General features: G+C 37.6%; 1 protein-coding gene across 1 annotated transcript in view; it reads right to left on the bottom strand.

Moving 5' to 3' along the window:
• The window catches only part of LOC121959628 (astrotactin-2-like), a 353,725-nt gene that overhangs the window by 288,760 nt on the left and 46,323 nt on the right, over positions 1 to 18,642 (bottom strand). The window contains exon 2 of the mRNA XM_042509044.1: positions 13,836 to 14,023. Within this exon, the coding sequence (XP_042364978.1) occupies positions 13,836 to 14,023 (188 nt within the window). The remainder of the gene's footprint in view (positions 1 to 13,835; positions 14,024 to 18,642) is intronic.

Below are 18,642 nucleotides of genomic sequence, written 5' to 3'. Positions count from 1 at the left end.
CAGTCTGCCCTCAAACTTCTTGAAGTTTTATTGCGCATGTGATACTGTGAGACAACGCTGTCATGTGACACATATAGAGACAGATGGCCCAATTATTTTTTTTACTGTGCAACAGAATGCTGCTCTGTTTTCATGCAACATCACTTTCCATGCAACATAAAAGCAGCATTTTCAGAAACAGCCTTTGATTTGGCACATCCATTATACACATTTTTAACAATTCATTTTCATGACTTTTCCGTGACTTTGAGGCAAATTCTAAAAACCATACATCCTCTGAAATGACCATCGATATCGTTTACTTTTCATTATTACATAAAAGCTTTTTAAAACAAATATCATTTTAAAAAATATTGACAGGATGTGAACTAAATATTTTAAAAAAGGGGTGTCAACTTATTTTTAGGCAATGGGGAAGGACCTTTTTTTGGCTTTAGGGAAGAGGCATACAAATTTAACTGACTGTCAAAAGGGCCTTTTATTCCTTTTTTTTGGTGTGATTTTTAAAGAAAAAAATGTTGGCTTTTTTTTTTAATGAGATTTAAGTTGGAGATTTTGAAAAAACAGTTCTTTTCGTTAATATTTTGGAAACTTTTGTGACTTTAAAATATATACATATATACATTATCACATTTCCAAAGGTCTTTCAACACATCATGTGTTACTATAAAAGTTTTCGAAACGCAATTCCATGACTATTTGAAAAATTTTTTCCAGGCCTGGAAATTGCTATTTGCAAGTTCAAATGAATTTTCAAGGTGTTTCATGACTGTATGAGCCCTGCACATCCTACTGCAACTTCACAACTTTTGTGTCAAGTGAAGGTATGTCTATCTTTAACGACATCTCCAGTCATAGTGGACACAAAAAAAAGCTTGCAGTGGAGTTTAAAAAATGTGACATCTACAGTACAACCCACAGTCATGGTTTTAGAAAGATAACATTTTTAAAAGACTCTCTTAAGGGTGAGGAGTCAAGTGAAATAACACAATAGACTCCTCAACTCAGGAGCAGCAATCCATTTCTCACTTGTAGCGCGACTGATGTGTGCTGGAGGCATCAAACGGTCAGTGTCATAAGACATGCTGCTGCACTGCAGTGGCAATGTGTTTTAGACTTAGGGCACATCATCACTTTAAAGTCTGGGTCAGTTGGTAAACCACAGGTTTCGTGCACCAGGTAGAGTTCAAATCCAGTGTGATTCAATTTTGCACTGAAATGACCTCAGCTACACCAACAATAACACACTTTTTAAAATAATCAACATGTGCAAGGAAATAAAATAAAATTTGCAATTCTTCTCTCTGGTGGCACTAATCTTATTCAGTGCTTCCAACATTAAAAGCCTCACCAAAAAAGTTGAATTACTGAAAATGCCTTCTCCTGTTAAACATAATTACATTTACAAATTTATTTACGTTTTTATTTTTACTTCTTACACATGTTTTCCATGTGTTCGCCTCAGAAGGACATCTGGGTAATAAATAACTAAAGCATACCAAAATATAATTTCCATTTGTCTTCCTTGCACTGCTATTTCATCCATCTCTCTGCAGTAATTGTCTAATAGTATACTTTCATTTTTTATTACCATTTTCTTTTGACATCTAATTTAGATAGAATCATTAATGCAACAGTAAAAATGAGCATGATTTCTCATGATTTTATTGGACCCAGAGTATAAGGGAAGAAAGAAAACCTTCACATGTGAGAAGGTGCAGTACTTCAGTTAGTGTTTGAGTGCAGACAGTAAGCAGAGTGCCGTGCTCACTCGGGCACTTAAACACAATCTCGAGGAGCAACATGGTAAAGTTAGCCCGTTAAAGACAATAAATGACTCACTCAAAGAGCACAAAGCATATTACACTAATTAGGTGATCACTAGTAAAACCAATAACTACTTTAAATTTATGCAGTGCATATAAAATATGCTCTAAGGGAAAATTAAATAAAAAAACTACAGCTCACAATAAATCATTTGGTTTTGTGCGCGCTCTTCACTTGACATTAGAGTGATCTCGAACATTTTCCACCGCTGATTTTAATGGTGCACAGACAAACAGACAAACAACAATCATGAATATGTTCCAATTCTAACTCTAACTCAAACTAACCACATTTAAGCTTGGATCCCTGACACTTGCTTTCAGCTCACACTTATCTATTCACACTGCCCACTAAAATATTACTAATGAACAGTATTTCCCCTGATAACTGTTCTGTCATCCACATAAACTAACGCTAACTATTCTCATCTGGGCCAGCTAAAGCTGCACTCACCAATATTTCAAATTCAACAATTGGTCAAAAGACTATAATGTGAAGGGGTTTCTCAAAATTGCGAACCTACAGAGAATAATCTATAAAGTCTGCAGTTCCCCAAACCTTTATGCATTTTTAGTGTCTTTCAGCTAATTGTTGTCATTCAATCTCACGGCTATCATTAGCTGTGTTTCCACAAGCAAAAAAAAAAACAATTGTTTTTAAATATAAAAAGCCCAAGTGAACAAAAAACACAAGTGAACATCTGGCAAAACTATGATGAGCCAGCCCAGTTGCCAGAGGCAAATGTTAGTACTGTAGGTCATGGGAAAAATAATAAATATAAAAGTACTTGAATGTCATCATGTAATAAATGCATGATTCATTCATGGTAATGCTTAGGGCTTTTCAGAGGGCTCAGAGTCCTTCACTGTTTGCATGCAGGCATGTTAAGAGGCTCTAGACTGTCTGAAGGTTAAGATACTGTAGTATTAGACAGAGCTCATGTAATATGAAATACTTGTTAAAGTTTATGATATGTCCTTGTCCATGCAAATGCTGTACCAAAAGCTTCTCAGACTTGTGTTGTATTAAACATATATTCAAGTAGGATCAACTGAGGGTCACTGAGTTTATTTTATTGTTCATCAAAGTGAAGATTGACCCACAGTTCAAGTATTTTTCTACATCAGTTGTGCAAATTATGGTTATGTCACATTTGTTCATGTCATAAAAATCCTATCAATTGTTTCTGAAGTTACGTAGATCTGATTTCATGTATATGAGCCAACTTTGGGGGATGATGGATGGCTTGACACTTAGGCAAGATAGCTGCCAAATGGCACTCTGTTCAAGACCAACAAACAACAAAAATGGGCGTTTTTAAGTGACACATCAGCAGCATTCCTAGAGGAGATTTTGCCAATAAAACTAGATGCTGAAATGTGATCTTTTCATAACCATAACAAAATGGTTTTGTGCCAAAATATAACCACAAGTTAACCCCAGCACTGTAGAAATGTACAGTTTTAACATAATAATGTACAAAGGTTAGAGATGCAGACATATAAAGTCAACATTTAATCTGGAGATTTGGTTGTATGTAAAATGAAGTTCAAACATGGGGGAGAGTAGGAAGGGGTCATATGGGTCATTTTTCAAATAATCTACAATATACTGTCATTTAGGTATGAGGATGTGTTTAATTACACATATATTAAGTCATAAAAAGCACCCAATTGGAATGTTATCAGCCTATTAAATGGCTTTTATCTGTGGTTATGAGTGTCACAGATATGGGTCAGTAGGGGCCTCCTACTGGTAGACTCAGGAGGCCATTATCAGCCCATCCAAAGGTCGTTACCAATTTGTTAGGTTTCAATTTAATTTCCCTTAGGCTAAAGTGCCAAAATGACAGCTGTTGGGAGAAGTTTGCCTATAGCTCTTTCTGCCAGAAAGGGATTTTTTGCAGGAAAAAAAAAGCCATGGTTGGGCATAAATATTGGTTTCACACCGGTCTCGCGGCTGGAAGCTCTGTTTAACCCATCCACAAAATGTTAACATCTCCCACATGAAACAAAGTCCAATGATTTCCCTTTATGGCAGAAAGTTAAAATTCTTGCCTTCATAATGACCTTCCCAATCTAACAGTGATGTGGCGGGCCCCCAAATACCGATATCTATGATTCCTATCACCACTGATAACAACTTTTAATGGCGTGATAATAGCTAAACTGACTGTAAAAGGGACCAAACTCACTACAAGCACAAACATTGAAAAACTAGGAAATTACCGCAGTCTGTAATACTGATTATGATGCAGATTGCAGATAATGCTGTTATTGATCAGTAACAGTCTGTGGTCTTTAAAATCAAAAGAAAAATAAGAAGCAGGCAGCATACATATACATTTTTTACTTCAATATCCATTAAAGCTCTTACACTTAATCATTTCATGGTATATGTGATTAACATATGGTATATGTGATGTAAAGAAAGTTATTAATGGATGTACAATTAGCTCCTTCAGCAAATAAGTTTTTTTTTGTTTTTTTTTTAATTCTCACCTCTAGAAGCTTCATAGCAATCTCTTAAGCTGCTGGCTGGCAGAAATTTTAATTAGCACTGAATTTGTATTCATGGTACAATAACACGCATGTGTAAAATTATAGAAAAAAAGGTGGCTTAAAACAATTAAAGCTTGGAGCAATTAAAACTGTAACTGGCTTGGACTTTAATGTAATAATTGGAAACGTCCTCCCTTCACAGTAGCATTATGCCTGCCTGTGCCAGGGCATGGTGAAAATTAATTTATGTAGCCTCTGATTCAGGAGCCGCCATTGCCTAAATGCCTCGATGACCCACCACACACTGATGGTCATATATCACCAGTGACTACTTAATTATACGGAAGCCATTTCAACCATGTAGGGTGCACTGTGATCTTCATGCATATCTATCAGGACAAAGATAAGAATAGTAGACCTGCCTTTACATTGTGTGAGCACAGGAATATTAAATATCCCTGGGCATATGGCTCATGTACGAGAAATTATTTTAAAAATGAAATGTTTTCAATTCATTGTGCTCGTTATTTGTTTTTTACTGCTTGGCTAACTGTTGTATTTAACATAATGCGCAGATAGTCAATGAAACGTGTCTAATTTCCATTCTGTGTTGTCCTATAGACTCTCAGGTAATAGATGATTATGTTCCGTAACGTGGCATATGAAAGGCTCTGAACTGCCAGCCTTTATTGCATCTCATTTTGGTAAAATACTACCTGTCCTCCCAGTGAACTCAAACATGCCATTTCTTTGAAAAATCCTCCCCAGTGCTACACACAATATGATAGACTGCCTTTTCCCTCTGAACTCCATATTCAAATTCCCACTGCATTATATCATTCCCAGTACTGATGAGGAAGAAATGCAATTATATCTCAACTATAATTCTTCTTTTCCTGGAAAAAAAAAAAAAAAAATCCTACATTGCATCATGCACTGTGCATCATGGATTGTTTCTGGTGTAGAGGTTGAATTGAGCGGAGAAAATTGCTTTTTCTCTGTGATCTGTCTTACCTGTGGGGTGGGAGCTTTGTTTAAAGGCTGCTTCAGTACATCTCAGAGGTCTGATCAAACCACCGGTGTGACTCTTTTCTGCAGGCAAACTGTCTGGCGTTGGATGTTAATAATTCCGTGACTCACATTTTTTTTTCTCATTTTCTGTCTACGGGGCTGTGAAAGTTCTTTCTGAAAAGCTTTAAATTCTATCAATCATATTGCCCCCGATAGTGTGAACAGATTTATTACTCTGTGTGGAGGTGTTCCTGCCTCTAATGTCCCTACTTTGCAAAATGCATGATGAAGAAAAGCTAGCAGCACAACTACTAGATTTTACTTGAGTCGGAGGCTGCAGTAAGACAGTGATAGACAGCAATGAATTGCAATGAAGCACTTCACTTATACTGATATACAGAATACTAACCTTCCAATGATTTACAATCACAGTTTGGCTCCTGCTTGAAAATCCCTCAAAAGGTGCAAATCAAAAAAGAGCCGACTAAAAGCAGTTTGACAAAAAGCCAACCGCCACAAATAAAATCCTTGAAATAGTTGCTAAAGTGTGTGTGATCGCTTTGATGGCACAATGCAAATCAAAATGGTTTTAGATAAGGCCTCCGGGCATGGCGGGGCAGGGCAGCAGAATACTGTGTAATGGAGAAATGCAGCAGAAAAAAGCTGCATTGTACTGCACCGCAAAAATACGTTGATATTCAACAGATCTCATAAACAGTGAAAGTGCATGTGACAGGCAGTGTTTCTCTGCCTAGGTGAACTATTAAAATAGCCCACACTTCTCTGATTCCTTTGTTTTCTTTCAAAGGCAGTTTATGAAGGAGGTAACTTAATTACACAGAAGGTGTTTACTCACTGAGGTAAAATTGATAGAAAAAACCCACTGAAAGATTACACTTTGCATTAAAACCATTAACCCTTTAGAAACCTGTTTTCAAAATCAGTTTTTCATGTGCTGCATTCAAACCCCTTACATAAGTATTGAAAACTTTGAAACCTGAGCAAAAAGGTTTAATTCTCATTAAAACCATGGCCAAATGAAACAAGCAAATTGTGAGAAATTTGCAAAAGGTGAGACACTAACCTGAAAACTGATTTAAAAAAAAAAAAGAGCGAGAGAGAAATTCACAAAAAAAGGGGGTGGGGGTCGGGGTGGTTAAAACTATTACTACTACTCTATTATTACTAACTAGAATTATGTATTTAAAATATATTACAGAAAAAAATATATTGGTTCCTTTCTTTAGGTCACTTTTTTTTTCCTTTTTTTCATTTGTTGGTTGTTTTTTTTAAACTTTCCTTTTATCTCATTTTCAGGTGTTTTCTTTGTACTCTTCACTAATTTGTTGTGAATTTTTGGGTCATTTCTGCTGCTCATTGCCTTCCTCCTATGATTTTGAAAGAAATCAAGCCAACTTGCTCAGGTTTCAAAGAGTTAAAAGCACTAAATGGTTTGGTCCACCCCTTCAGTAGATCTGTCTCTAAATGTAGCTAAAGCTTAGTGCTTTTTCTGCTCAAGCAACGACATACACTGTCATGTCTTTCACCCAAAAGGGGAAATAGGGGTCCCAAAAAAGAAAGGAAAGAAAAAAGGGAAGGGAAAGAAGAAAAATATACGTTCGACAGAGGCGGGGCGGGGGCCCCACAAAGACTGCTGAAGCACAGGGCCCAGAATCTTGTGCACTCCCGCTGTGATGGTTTGGATAACTGTGACAGATTCTGAGCACAAATTGTTGTATATTAAGCATAAATATCATCATAAAATAAAAAAAACAAAAAAGGAAAATAAACTAAATAATTTTCAACTGAATCAGCAGGGTTGTTGAATAGTGTCAGAATGTCAAGTATCACCATGAATACATAAACAGCTATATATTTACAGCAACAGGGAAGATTATCATAATTATAGTGATTTATTTTCACCAAAAGCTATCTGAAAATATTACAACCAATGAGTTAGAGTATGACTTAAAAGGAGGAAAAAGCAGACAATAAAACACCCTTTAGGTGTATTGAAATAAAACTGCAAGGAAAGTGAAGGGCCACGGGGTGTTTATGTAACAGAAATGACTTTCTTTGATTGAAAACATGTCTTTTAAACTATATGCATTGTCAAGGCCAATATTTTCCTTTCAAATGTCAACATAACTATTGTGTTGATGCGAGCGTTTACAGGAGGCCTATTTGTAAAAACATGGAAAACACAATAAAAACAATTCCAAAAAAGTAGTCTTAAATGCTGTAGAGTATTACTCAAAAAATGCTGAAAACCTGTTCAAATGTAAGAATAATACATTCTGAGACAATACCGTCAAATCAACTGGTTATGAGTGCTAGGAAATCATTGTAAAACAAATCCACCTGATCACTGCGTCAGTCAATTGTCATTTCAGCCTGTGTTCAAACGGATACCTGCCTCTGTCTGCTGCTGTCATATAATAGCGAGACAGCATCGGGGACGGACAGCTGAAAGCAGGGAGAGTTGGGAAAACGATTGCTTGAGTGAGTGAGAAACTGACAGCTCAATGCCAGAAGAATAGAGTGCTCACACTTCAGTCTGGCCCAAAACTGACAGCATCAGACATTGTGATGTTCACTCAAAGAGCCAGGAGACACCTTGGGGCCATGAGGCCAAACCACCAGACCTTCTGTCCTGTTCTGACTGCCTCGATATGCTTCCCCTCGTCTTTCCCTCCTTTAAATTTCACACACTAATGTCTACCTTTTAAAGTGATGCCAAGAAAAGATCAAGACAACTCCTTTCAAACACAATTACACTGTTTTTGCAAAGACAATGTACCTGTGTCACTGTGAAAACCTTGTTTAAAGCAGCTGCAATCGATATTTTTATTCTAAAAATGGATCACTATTAAAAGTGTTAAAGTGGTTGTTGGTAGAAACAAACACACATATATTTATCTTCTGATTTTGCAGTTCTCTCAGACCTATGAAGCATTTTCAGCTTACCGTTTTTCCAGCCAGCGACTTCTGACTATTACTCTTAACACTCCTTAAACAGAGCTTAAAGGAACAAACATATTGGACTTGCAGTTGTCAAATGTCCAAAAACACAACTTCGACAAATGGCGATGTTGTTCTATATTAACTGGAGGTTGGAATAGGCTAAAAAGTTTACAATAGAAGCGTAAAAGATGATAAATTACTGGTATATGTTGTGTTTATAGCTTGTTTTTGCGACCACAGAGTGAATGGAAAAATCCCTTAATTAAGGTTTTAAAGACATTTACATCTACGCAACAAGTACCATATGATACTAGGAACTCGGAACTAGGAACTAGGAGCACGAATCCCACGTCCAAAACATGAGGATGGTTGAGCAATACATATTATATACTTATGGTCACATTTTGAGCCTACAATGCCCAAACAGAGAAATAAGTAATTTGGTCTTTTGATAAAATGCTAAAGCTTTTTTTGTAGAGTTTTGGCCATCAGTGGAGCTATGGGGCAAAGCTTCGATGAGTAGGTCCTCATTTTGTTTTTTGTACTCTACTAGCATGCAAAGACGAGGTATTCACACTGTCAACTCTTCAACTACTGATACTTGCTCGGTGGCCCTTGGCATGTGATACCGGCTCACTGAGGCCCTCTTCAGTGTCTGTATGAGACGCACCGGGCTGCTTCATCACTAAAAGCTACAAGCTTATAGCCAAGAAAGTCAGCAAAGGGTTGAAAGGACGGGAGGTGGATGGCTGAAATAAACACAGGACTTTCACTCAGGAGACCACTGTTTGTGTCCCATGTGAAGCAAAAAAAACAAGGTATTTTAACTTGATAATGCAGCACATCACGTCACGCATGTTAGGAACAAACATACTTATTTTTAACCCAGACCATAATCTTTTTTCTAAACTGAAACAAGTGCTTTTGTGGCCTCAACCTCAATATGAAGCAAACACCTCGTTACTGAGTTTGCAAAACTGATGCTAAAGCAGTATCTAGCGCATCATATTTTGACACGTAGGGCCACTGACCAGGCATACGTTTTTGACAAGATGGGAGTGAGGATGTTCTGCCAAGGCAGTCGGGGTGTTCTTTAATCAAGGATATGCATTGAAGATGAGAGGGATAGGAGCACAAAGGAAACAAGTTCAGCTGTGTCTAATTATAAAGATGTATGAGAAAAGGTTACGCAGAGGACAGTGAGACGCAACCAATACAGTGAGAAGTAGGGGAGTTATAATCGTTAATTCTTGTAATATTTATAATAATAGTATCATAAATAATTAATCCAATAGCAAAACAACAAATAAAACAGTAAACTTATATAATGGTTTGTTCAGCTCTGGGTCTCAGGGGGCTTGGGCCGAGCCCAGCATCCAATGGGGATTTGGGGATAGGCAGGCTATACCCTGGACTGGTCCCCAGTATACAGGGCTAACACACATAGACAGATAAGCACATTCACACTCACATATGGCAAATTTGAGTTGCCAGTCCACCTTAGATTGCCAACTAAAGAGGCAGCTCCAGGAAATGAAATACATGGAACATAATGGGTACACAAAAATGTTGAATAAAATATATTAGAATATATGAAGGTAGTTTAAACAAATTGAATGTGATGCATGTTACCAATCATGAAATTAGTGTGTAGCTTTAAAGAAAATTTGTATAAATAATGACAGGGACAATGGAGACTGAATTTCTTTCTCACAGAATGGTCTCTGACAAAATGGTTATATTTGTTTTTGATATAAACCTCTACATGTCCTTGTCGGGCGGGATAATATACAAAAGCGGTGACATCTACTTTAAAGCCATGAAATGGAAACCCTAGAAATATGTTGAATGCGTCATCGCTGAAGTGACTTGGCAGTGATTAAAATTATTACATTAAATAGAGAGCCAGTGTTGAGAAGATTCTAGTTTTATTTTGTTTCCCAGTACTTTGTTAACTTCATGCTGCATTTTAGACCACTTGAAGCTGAAAGCACAGATATACTGAGCGGTAAAGAGGACAAGGTGTGAGTGACTGTTTCAAAATTGAGCATTTTTTAGAATCTTTTCAATCCAAGGTAATATGTGCAGACTGCTTGCAAATCAAAATGTTTGTCACAGGCAGAAAGTGATAAGCAGGTTGTAGAGGAAGGATTTACGCTGCTGGCAAGAACACCACAGGATTTATTAAAAGGCCCTTTTCATGGAGGAGTTTTTGACATTTTGTCAAATTTAGAAAAAAAGGCCAGGTGTTAATAAAAAAAATTAATGATGGCTGAAGTCCATTTACCATTTACCAGGTGTTATGCATCCTGGCTCACTTCCACAATTTACTGGGAAACTCCAGTTAGAAAAGAGCCATTATGAATGCTATTTATGCTCTACTATATATATATATATATATATACATATATGTCACAGAGTCTGCTGTAAAGAAAGTCTGACTAAAGGAATGGTGATTGCCACTGAGAATAAGTAATTGCCAAACTAGTAATCATACTGTCAAAAAGGATAAGCAATATTTTAAACATCACCCTCTCAAACCTACAATTTTTATCTCGCCAATAATTCTTTTCACAGTCAAACGAGAACACTGAAAGGAGGGTCATGAGGTGCAGAGTAAAATTCAACTTTATGAATTTTTCTAGCTTTTATCAGGGGTGCGTTGTTATGATTGACATGCTATTTTTAGTGACATAAACCTGACATACTACATACACAGTTTGTTGAATTCATATGTTTGATTTGTGTTTATGTCAGTTTCTACGGCAGACTTGTGGCAGTGTCACGCACATCCCATCAACCAAAGTGTCACCAAAAGAGTTTCAAGGGTGCGGGAGGAAGAGGTGGGGCCGTGAGAAGGAGAGGTGAGAGGATTCGAGTGAATGCGGAGGTGGATAGAACGAGGTGACGGTGTGCGCAGAGAAGAGGGTAGTGACAGAAATAGAGAAGGTGGTGGGATGTGCAAGGAGAGGTGAGGCAGAAAAGCCAACAACAGAGTAGGTGCAAAACACGAGACTTTAAGTTAGGAGCGTGGGGATTCAGGATTCAAGACTTTTGACATTTACTCAGGTACGGGTGTACACTGACGCTGGAATTCTTGTGCATATCTCTCAGTCAAGTAAAAAAAAGTATGATACACACACACACACACACAGACACACACACACACACACACACACACACACTGTATTGTAATATATATATATATACACACATACACAAACTGTATTATTGTATTGTAATATATATATATATATCTTTTGGTCTTTGATTCCATCACTAAAGGCATTTGTCACAATATTTCTTCTCCATCCCTAGAGTAAGAAAAACAATTCCTGTATAAATAAATGTATATATAACACATATATATGTGTGTATGTATGTATGTATGTATGTATGTATGTATGTATGTACATTTCTCTACTATATTTCATTTAGACATTTGTTCATGGCCTCTTTGTGGCCATCAAGGGGTTGTGTTCATTTGCTCTTCTCTGTGATCATTTAGTGTTGATTGCCTTAGTTGCAGTGTGTCGGCTGAATTGTTGATTTTTTTTTTTTTGTTTGTTTTGTCTCTTCATTATTTCAAAGTCTTTGTATCGTTTCTTGTGAATTCATTTATGTCTGTATTTATAATAGGACCCCCTCAGAAATGAGATGATTCATCTAAAGGATTTTACCCTAATGCATATTATTCATAAAGATTACCACGTTATTAAAATATGGGAGAAAGTGGATAGGTGACATGACGCAACTGTGAGAAGAGGACGAGCTGTAAAAACACAGCCACAAGTATTTAGCAAGTTAACAAGATGAGATAAAGCACTCAGAAAGTATTGGCATCCATAAAGGTGATGATATCACCAGCTACATTTTTGAAATGCAAGCAGAGAGATAGAAGATGTCCAATTAAAACAGATTGTGAAAGAGCAGCGGTTGTTCCAGAGGAGAAAGTATGTTCAGTGGGAGATGAGTTATCAGCTTCATTGTAGTGTATTTACATGTGTTTGTTATTAGGGATCTTCAGCCTCAGTAGATTTAAAGCAATACTGTACGCCACAGTCATAAAGCTGCAGCACGGTAATCAAAACACTACCGACACACATACAAGAACACAGCGTGGATATAAAGAAAAGCCAGGTGCCATCACTGTCTAACCAGCTTTCTACTCCACTTGCTACCAGTTGCTAAGTGCATACTTTAAAGTGTTGACACTCCCCCAAACCCTGACAGCATCCCATCAGCGAGAACTAATACACCAAGAGGTGCATCACTGCTTAAACTGTGTAGCTGTAGCTCTGCCTTCGCCAGACTGGTTTGACATTTCAAGATCTTTACCTGACTTCTTGTCAACAGAGTCATTACTCTTTCCACTCGCTGTATCAGCGCAACTAACTGCAGCGCTTTCTTAATACCAGCTGGGAGGACAAACACTGTGAAACATCACCACACTCATTATGCAGTATGGAGTGAAGTCCGTGCTTATCTAAAGCGCATTATCGCCCCGAGGTGTCTCAGCAACAGTACCATAAGATAAGGAGCATCAACACATGCGACTCTAACAGACAGGTAGTCAGCTTGCAGGAGTTTCGCTTTATAAATACATCATGTGTTCATATTTATAGTGAAAGGCCATTTCAAACATCCACTTTTAGAGGACAACTTTGGTATTTTTTTTTTTTTTTTAACCTGGACCCTATTCTGTGTTTTATGTCAGCAATTTCAGAAATTGGTCCAGTACTGAGCAAGAGTGCCGCTAAAGCTGCTTAACAGGCTGCAATGCTGGGCAATTACACATTATACATCCAAAAAATTCACATCCACTAAAAGGGCTTGTTTTTGCCACTGACAGACTTGGATTGTTATTATGGAGGTTAACCTTTTTTGTTACAGAGTAGGATCCTTTATGTTAAGCCCGGAACAGCCCCAAATTACTATAGCCAACCCCATCCGACTCCATATAGATAAACAGTAATTTTATCATTTTAAAACACAATTCATTCAAAGTCAACAGAAACAAAAAGAAATTCAGAAAAAAAAACATCTCGCTTTGTCTTTTCATTGTTCAAACAATCACCAACTCTGGTATGATTAAAATGTACCCTTAATTTGCCCAGTTACATATAAAAGTATGCTATACATGCTAAGATGATGTCTTAGTGTGAGAAAAAAAATCTTTTTCACCGATAAGGTAATGGTACAATAGATTCACGGACTAAGTGTTTATTGCGTCAAACAATCCTGAAAACAAAATGCCATGGGGGAGCACTTTACAATGAAATTAGAAATAGGTGCAATGAGCTGTAGTGACAAATGCTAGCAGTATTTCAGCCGGCTGGTGTGTTAGTGTTTACCTCGCCAGCTAGAGAGATATCCTTAGTATTCCCTATGTCACCAAGATTTGTGAAGTCCATTTTATATAAAAAATATTTTAAAAAATATAAAAATCATCTGACAACCACCAAATGAGAAGTTGTGATAAAATGTATATCCACAACCACATTTGTTAAGCTTAGGGTGCTGGTAACTTACCATAACTGAGATGTGCAGCAGATGCATGTGTTCATGGAGGGCATGGGCAGGCTCGCGGGCTGTGGGTTGCGTCGTCTGGGCTAGAAGCTCAGACTCGGTCATCGACACGTGGAAGTACAGTGTCCCATTTTCCAACCACTGCTGCTTCCAGTGTACCTGAGAAATATCTTCTCCCGTACCTGACATCTCTGCAGAGAAAAATGAGAGGAGAAAAAGGTTGATGAGATCGACACTTGATCCATGAGAAGTTTCAATTATCTGTTAAAGTGTGTATTTCTAACCTTACCGTGCTGAAATCTAAAAAAAAAAAAAAAAAAAAAAAAAAAAACAACATCTAAATAGCCTGTGAGTAATAAATCAAAGTTCAAATGTGAGTGTTTGGTTCGGCATTAGTATTCCAGTGCTTTGCTATGTCTCGGCACACACCAACATTGTGCTGCAACTACAAACCTTGAACTTCTGAATAGCTGGACACACTTCGTAGACTGTCATAATTGTGCATTTGTGCAGCTGGCTCGGGAAGAATTACTGTCAAGCCACTGCATTGCTTAGCCGCTTTGATGAAATCTTTGTGATGACAACTTTTTCGCCCCTGGTACTAGTCAGAAATATCTACAAATTCAAAACTGCAGAAGTGTCAAGCATTGCAAATGTTTCAGCCATCACAGTCAATGCAGCACATCAATTATAGACAAAGTGAGTCACAGACTGGGAAGGCTTATTCCTGTTAATATCCATTTGTTTACACAAGCCTTTTCTTTGTCGAGAAACAAGAGACAAAAACTCGACAAATGGGAAGACAATTGATTTTACAAGCTTGATTTAATTCACATGTCCAGTGCTGTTGTTGAAATGCTGTCTCACCATTCAACGTCCTCCTCTTATCTGCATAAATCATCCTACTTTTTGTACCAACATAATACCATTAGCTCCAGGCCAGTGCTGGCATTAAGTATCAAACATCAAAGGAAAGTCGGAAACGTTTAAAAGCAAAGGAGAGAGGAAAATGTGCAGGAAAATAAAAAAAAAAAAAAAAAATTGCAATTTATGGAGCAATGGGGAAAGGAAATGAAAAAGAGCAAGGGGATCACTAGTTTATCTCGATATGGATCATGGCACAAGAATCTAATGCTATCAAGTGGGAGTGGTTGTTCAGTAGAAGAGTACTGAGAAGCCTCAGGGAGCCTCAGATTGCGAGGCTTGATACAGTATTTGTCATGCGGCTGGGTGACAAGGGCATAGACATCTGCTGACATCTCCTATCAGCGGCAGGTAGCAAATGACAAATGGCTTTCGGTGCAGCTGGTTATTAACCCGCTGACTCTGGGTCAGAGGACATGGACGGCAGGGGAGGGTTATGTGCGCTATGCTCACAAGTGCCATGGGCCTTAAGGTGCAAGGAGGGAACATGCAAAAAGGACATTCTTTGAGAAAATGAACAAACTCCAAATATTAAGTATATAGGTCTCATATTACAATGCTTCATTAACTCGCAGGCAACATTCTTTATAGCCAGAGTTACAGTAGGGCTGCAATTGACTTTACTTTTTCCTTATGCTTTCCTTTTTTCATTTACTTGGTGACATCTTCAGCTTTTTTTCTGAAGGAAATTTATCCTCACATGTACAAAGCAGGAACCAGTACATGCTGTTTTTTTTATTGATAAATTAATTCCGATGAATTAATGGCCAATTTGCTCCCCCTCCAAACAAAGCTGAAAAAGATATATGAGACTCATAACGAAGGTAAGACAGCCTATAAACCCTTTGAAACCTGAGCAAATTGGCTTGATTACTTTCAAAGAAAGAAGGCTATGAATGACTTCGTAAGAAATGGCTCAAAAATTAGCAATAAATTGGTTGGAATGTGTCAAAAAAGAAAAGTAAAAAAAAAAAAAAAAAAAAAAATTACATTTAAAAAGTGCTTAAAATATTTTTTTTTTCTGTAACACAATTTTAAATGTATTATTATATGAATTATAAATGTAATTTTGTTGGACATTTTTTATTTCTTTTTTTTTTTATACTATCTAACAATAACCCAGCTAATTTGACCTTTTACTAATTTTTAACAATTTGCATGACATTTCTTGCCAAATTGCTCACCATGTTCAAACCAGCTTCCTACATTTAACAGGTTTAAATGCTTGTTGAAGGTGCCGGAAAGCAGCACAAGAGTATTGATGGCGATCCAGGTGTTAAGGGGTCAAGTCTAAATTAGCCGATGAACGCCACAAATAGGTCTAAACCTGCATTCATTAATATGTTTTACAGTAAGGTGGCTACTCTGCAGGTATTAATGTTTAATTGGTACTTAAGCTTTGCATTGCAAAGTTGGTTGTGAAAGCAAACAAATCTGTCCTCACACTATTAATTCTCCATGTTCCTCTGACATGTTCCCTTTGTTGGAGTTGGAATCAAACTCTAGCATGACTGGCCACAGCTAAAGTCATAGGAAAAGTCACCCAGCTGTAGATGCCACAGGGAACAGCAGGAGAGGGGCTAATGAACCGCATGCGACTCCGCATGTTGCCTACTCTTGTAGGAGAACTAGAAACTAGAGCTAATGTTTGGTTTGTCTGTTCTGGGTTCCTGTAGAACAACATGATAAACTCCATGAAAGAGGATCCACTTAGTTTGTCAATATAAATGGCTCCTGCTAAGGTAATGAAAACTTAATTTGGGTGATTATACACAAGTGACAGCGTGGTTAAGAATATTAAATTCCAGTTTTGCCAATATATCTCCGACAAATCCTACATGCTGTTCCTTTAAGACAACATACACATTATCTCATCTTAAATTCTAATCCACCCTCTGAAGGTACACTTTAAACATCCTCCCACTTGTGCTGTAACGTTGAGGTGTTCTATACTTTTGCTGACTACAGCTTATGGTAAAATTTTGTAGAGTGTGAAATTCTTAAATGCCATAACTGCTGGCTATTCAGCTCTTTATGTTTAATCTGTGGGCTGAAGACACACTGCTTGACCTTTCACCTTGACAGTAGATAAAGCTTTGTCTGCTGGGCCAACAGTGAGTTGCCTCCCGCCATCTGTTACTGTTTTAAACGGAGCTTATCAAGCTCCTGTCAGATTTACCTTGGCATTTTGCTCACATGCTCTGTTTGCATTTCAGATAGCTTTAAATAACCGTGACTGTGCATGATACTGACACTTTGATCCAAATTGGAAGTGATTTTCATGAGAACAACTGAAACGCTCTTGCTCTACGTCTTGCTGTAATAGAAGGAACGCTGGATGGATGGACAGTAATAGAGTTTTGAGGGTTGTTACCTACCTTTGTACAATTGTTATGCAGATGAGGAGGCTCAGTAAGCATGCTATTTAAAGACAAAGGGATTGTGTGTGTGTGTGTGTGTGTGTGTCCTTGTCTTTTGTGCTATGAGGCTTGTCATTGGGCACCTGGCCAGACATTGCTTGGATATAGGTGTATGGCCTCAAGGTCTGCTAGTAATTCATTAGGAGGAACATTATTAATGTGTATGTGCATGTGTGTGACTGCCTACTGTAGCCTATGTGTGTGACTGATGCCAGTGCACTCGCAGCAAGGGTGTCAGCAATGCAGTGTCGCCCAAACTGAGGGCAAGGACAACCCAGAGGAATGCCATAGTGAACATTTCATAGATCCAGGACAAAACATGTCTCCATTAAACATATGATCACAGAGACATGGTGAGATATCATGATGTTTGGATCCTTACAGGGTAATACAGATTATTTGAAGCATTTGTGTGTTTTTTATGGGTTATCAGCATTGTGGCCATAAAGCTCCAGTAGAAGAGAGACCGAAATACATTATGGTCAACCTATTATTAAAAACTGCTCAAATTACATAAAAATGTGAGAATGGCTTTGCAGAAATATCAATTTATCTGAATCTATAGGGGCCATACTGGTGGTTTTCCATTGTTCAGTCTATAACTGCAAATAGTAAACATTTCACATCTTTTCTGGCCATTTTCAAAGCATGCAATACCTGCAATATAACTATATAGAGAGTTTCAATGTATGTTTCTGACCTTGCAAGCAGCCACTGGTTTCAGTCATAAAAGTCCTTCAGAAAGATATAATCAGCAAACCTAAGGATCTTTTTTGTCATTGTGTAACTGTGAAATGATAGTAGAAATCTTAGCAGGAGACATTTAAAGAAAAATCTTCTCATTGACAGACTTCATCTGCTGAATAATAATAAACTTTCAGCACATGGATATCGAATCCCACTCCAAGTTTCTTGTATCAAATAGGGTTGCTGTTTAGATGACTCAAGTATCCCGATTTTTGATATTCCACTTGCATCAATAGGACATGATTTCAACTTTTTGACCATTTTAAGGCCTCAAGTTTGGCATTTTGGCTCTTGACATCTTGGATTTTCAGAACCCCTACAGGATTTCTTTGTTTATTTTGTTGGGGTTTTTTTTTATGGGGAAATTGGCTTTAGAGGCCAACAATTTTTTTTGTACCGCACTGTAAAGTTGGGCATTTTAACATGTGGGTCAATGGGGATTGACTTACCGTTGGGGCCAGCCTCAAGTGGCCATTCAGGGAACTGCAGTTTTTGGCAGTTTTATATTGCCTTCATTTTTCAGCCCTAGAGGTTAATGCTTTGTCACAACTGCGTGCAACAATAACTCATTTTGACACAAAAAGGGACAATACAAATCCCAATGTGGATTGCCAATTTCAGCAGTTTCAGCATGCACAGGTATATTTTCATATCATAAGAAGGTGAACTGAAGTAAATGGCTAAATAAAATAAAGGGTAGCATTTAAAAAATAAGGTAC

The sequence above is a fragment of the Plectropomus leopardus genome, chromosome 20 (assembly GCF_008729295.1).
Source record: "Plectropomus leopardus isolate mb chromosome 20, YSFRI_Pleo_2.0, whole genome shotgun sequence".
Lineage (NCBI taxonomy): Eukaryota > Metazoa > Chordata > Actinopteri > Perciformes > Serranidae > Plectropomus > Plectropomus leopardus.
Note: the sequence above shows the minus strand (reverse complement) of the source record. Positions and strands in the feature narration are given on the sequence as shown.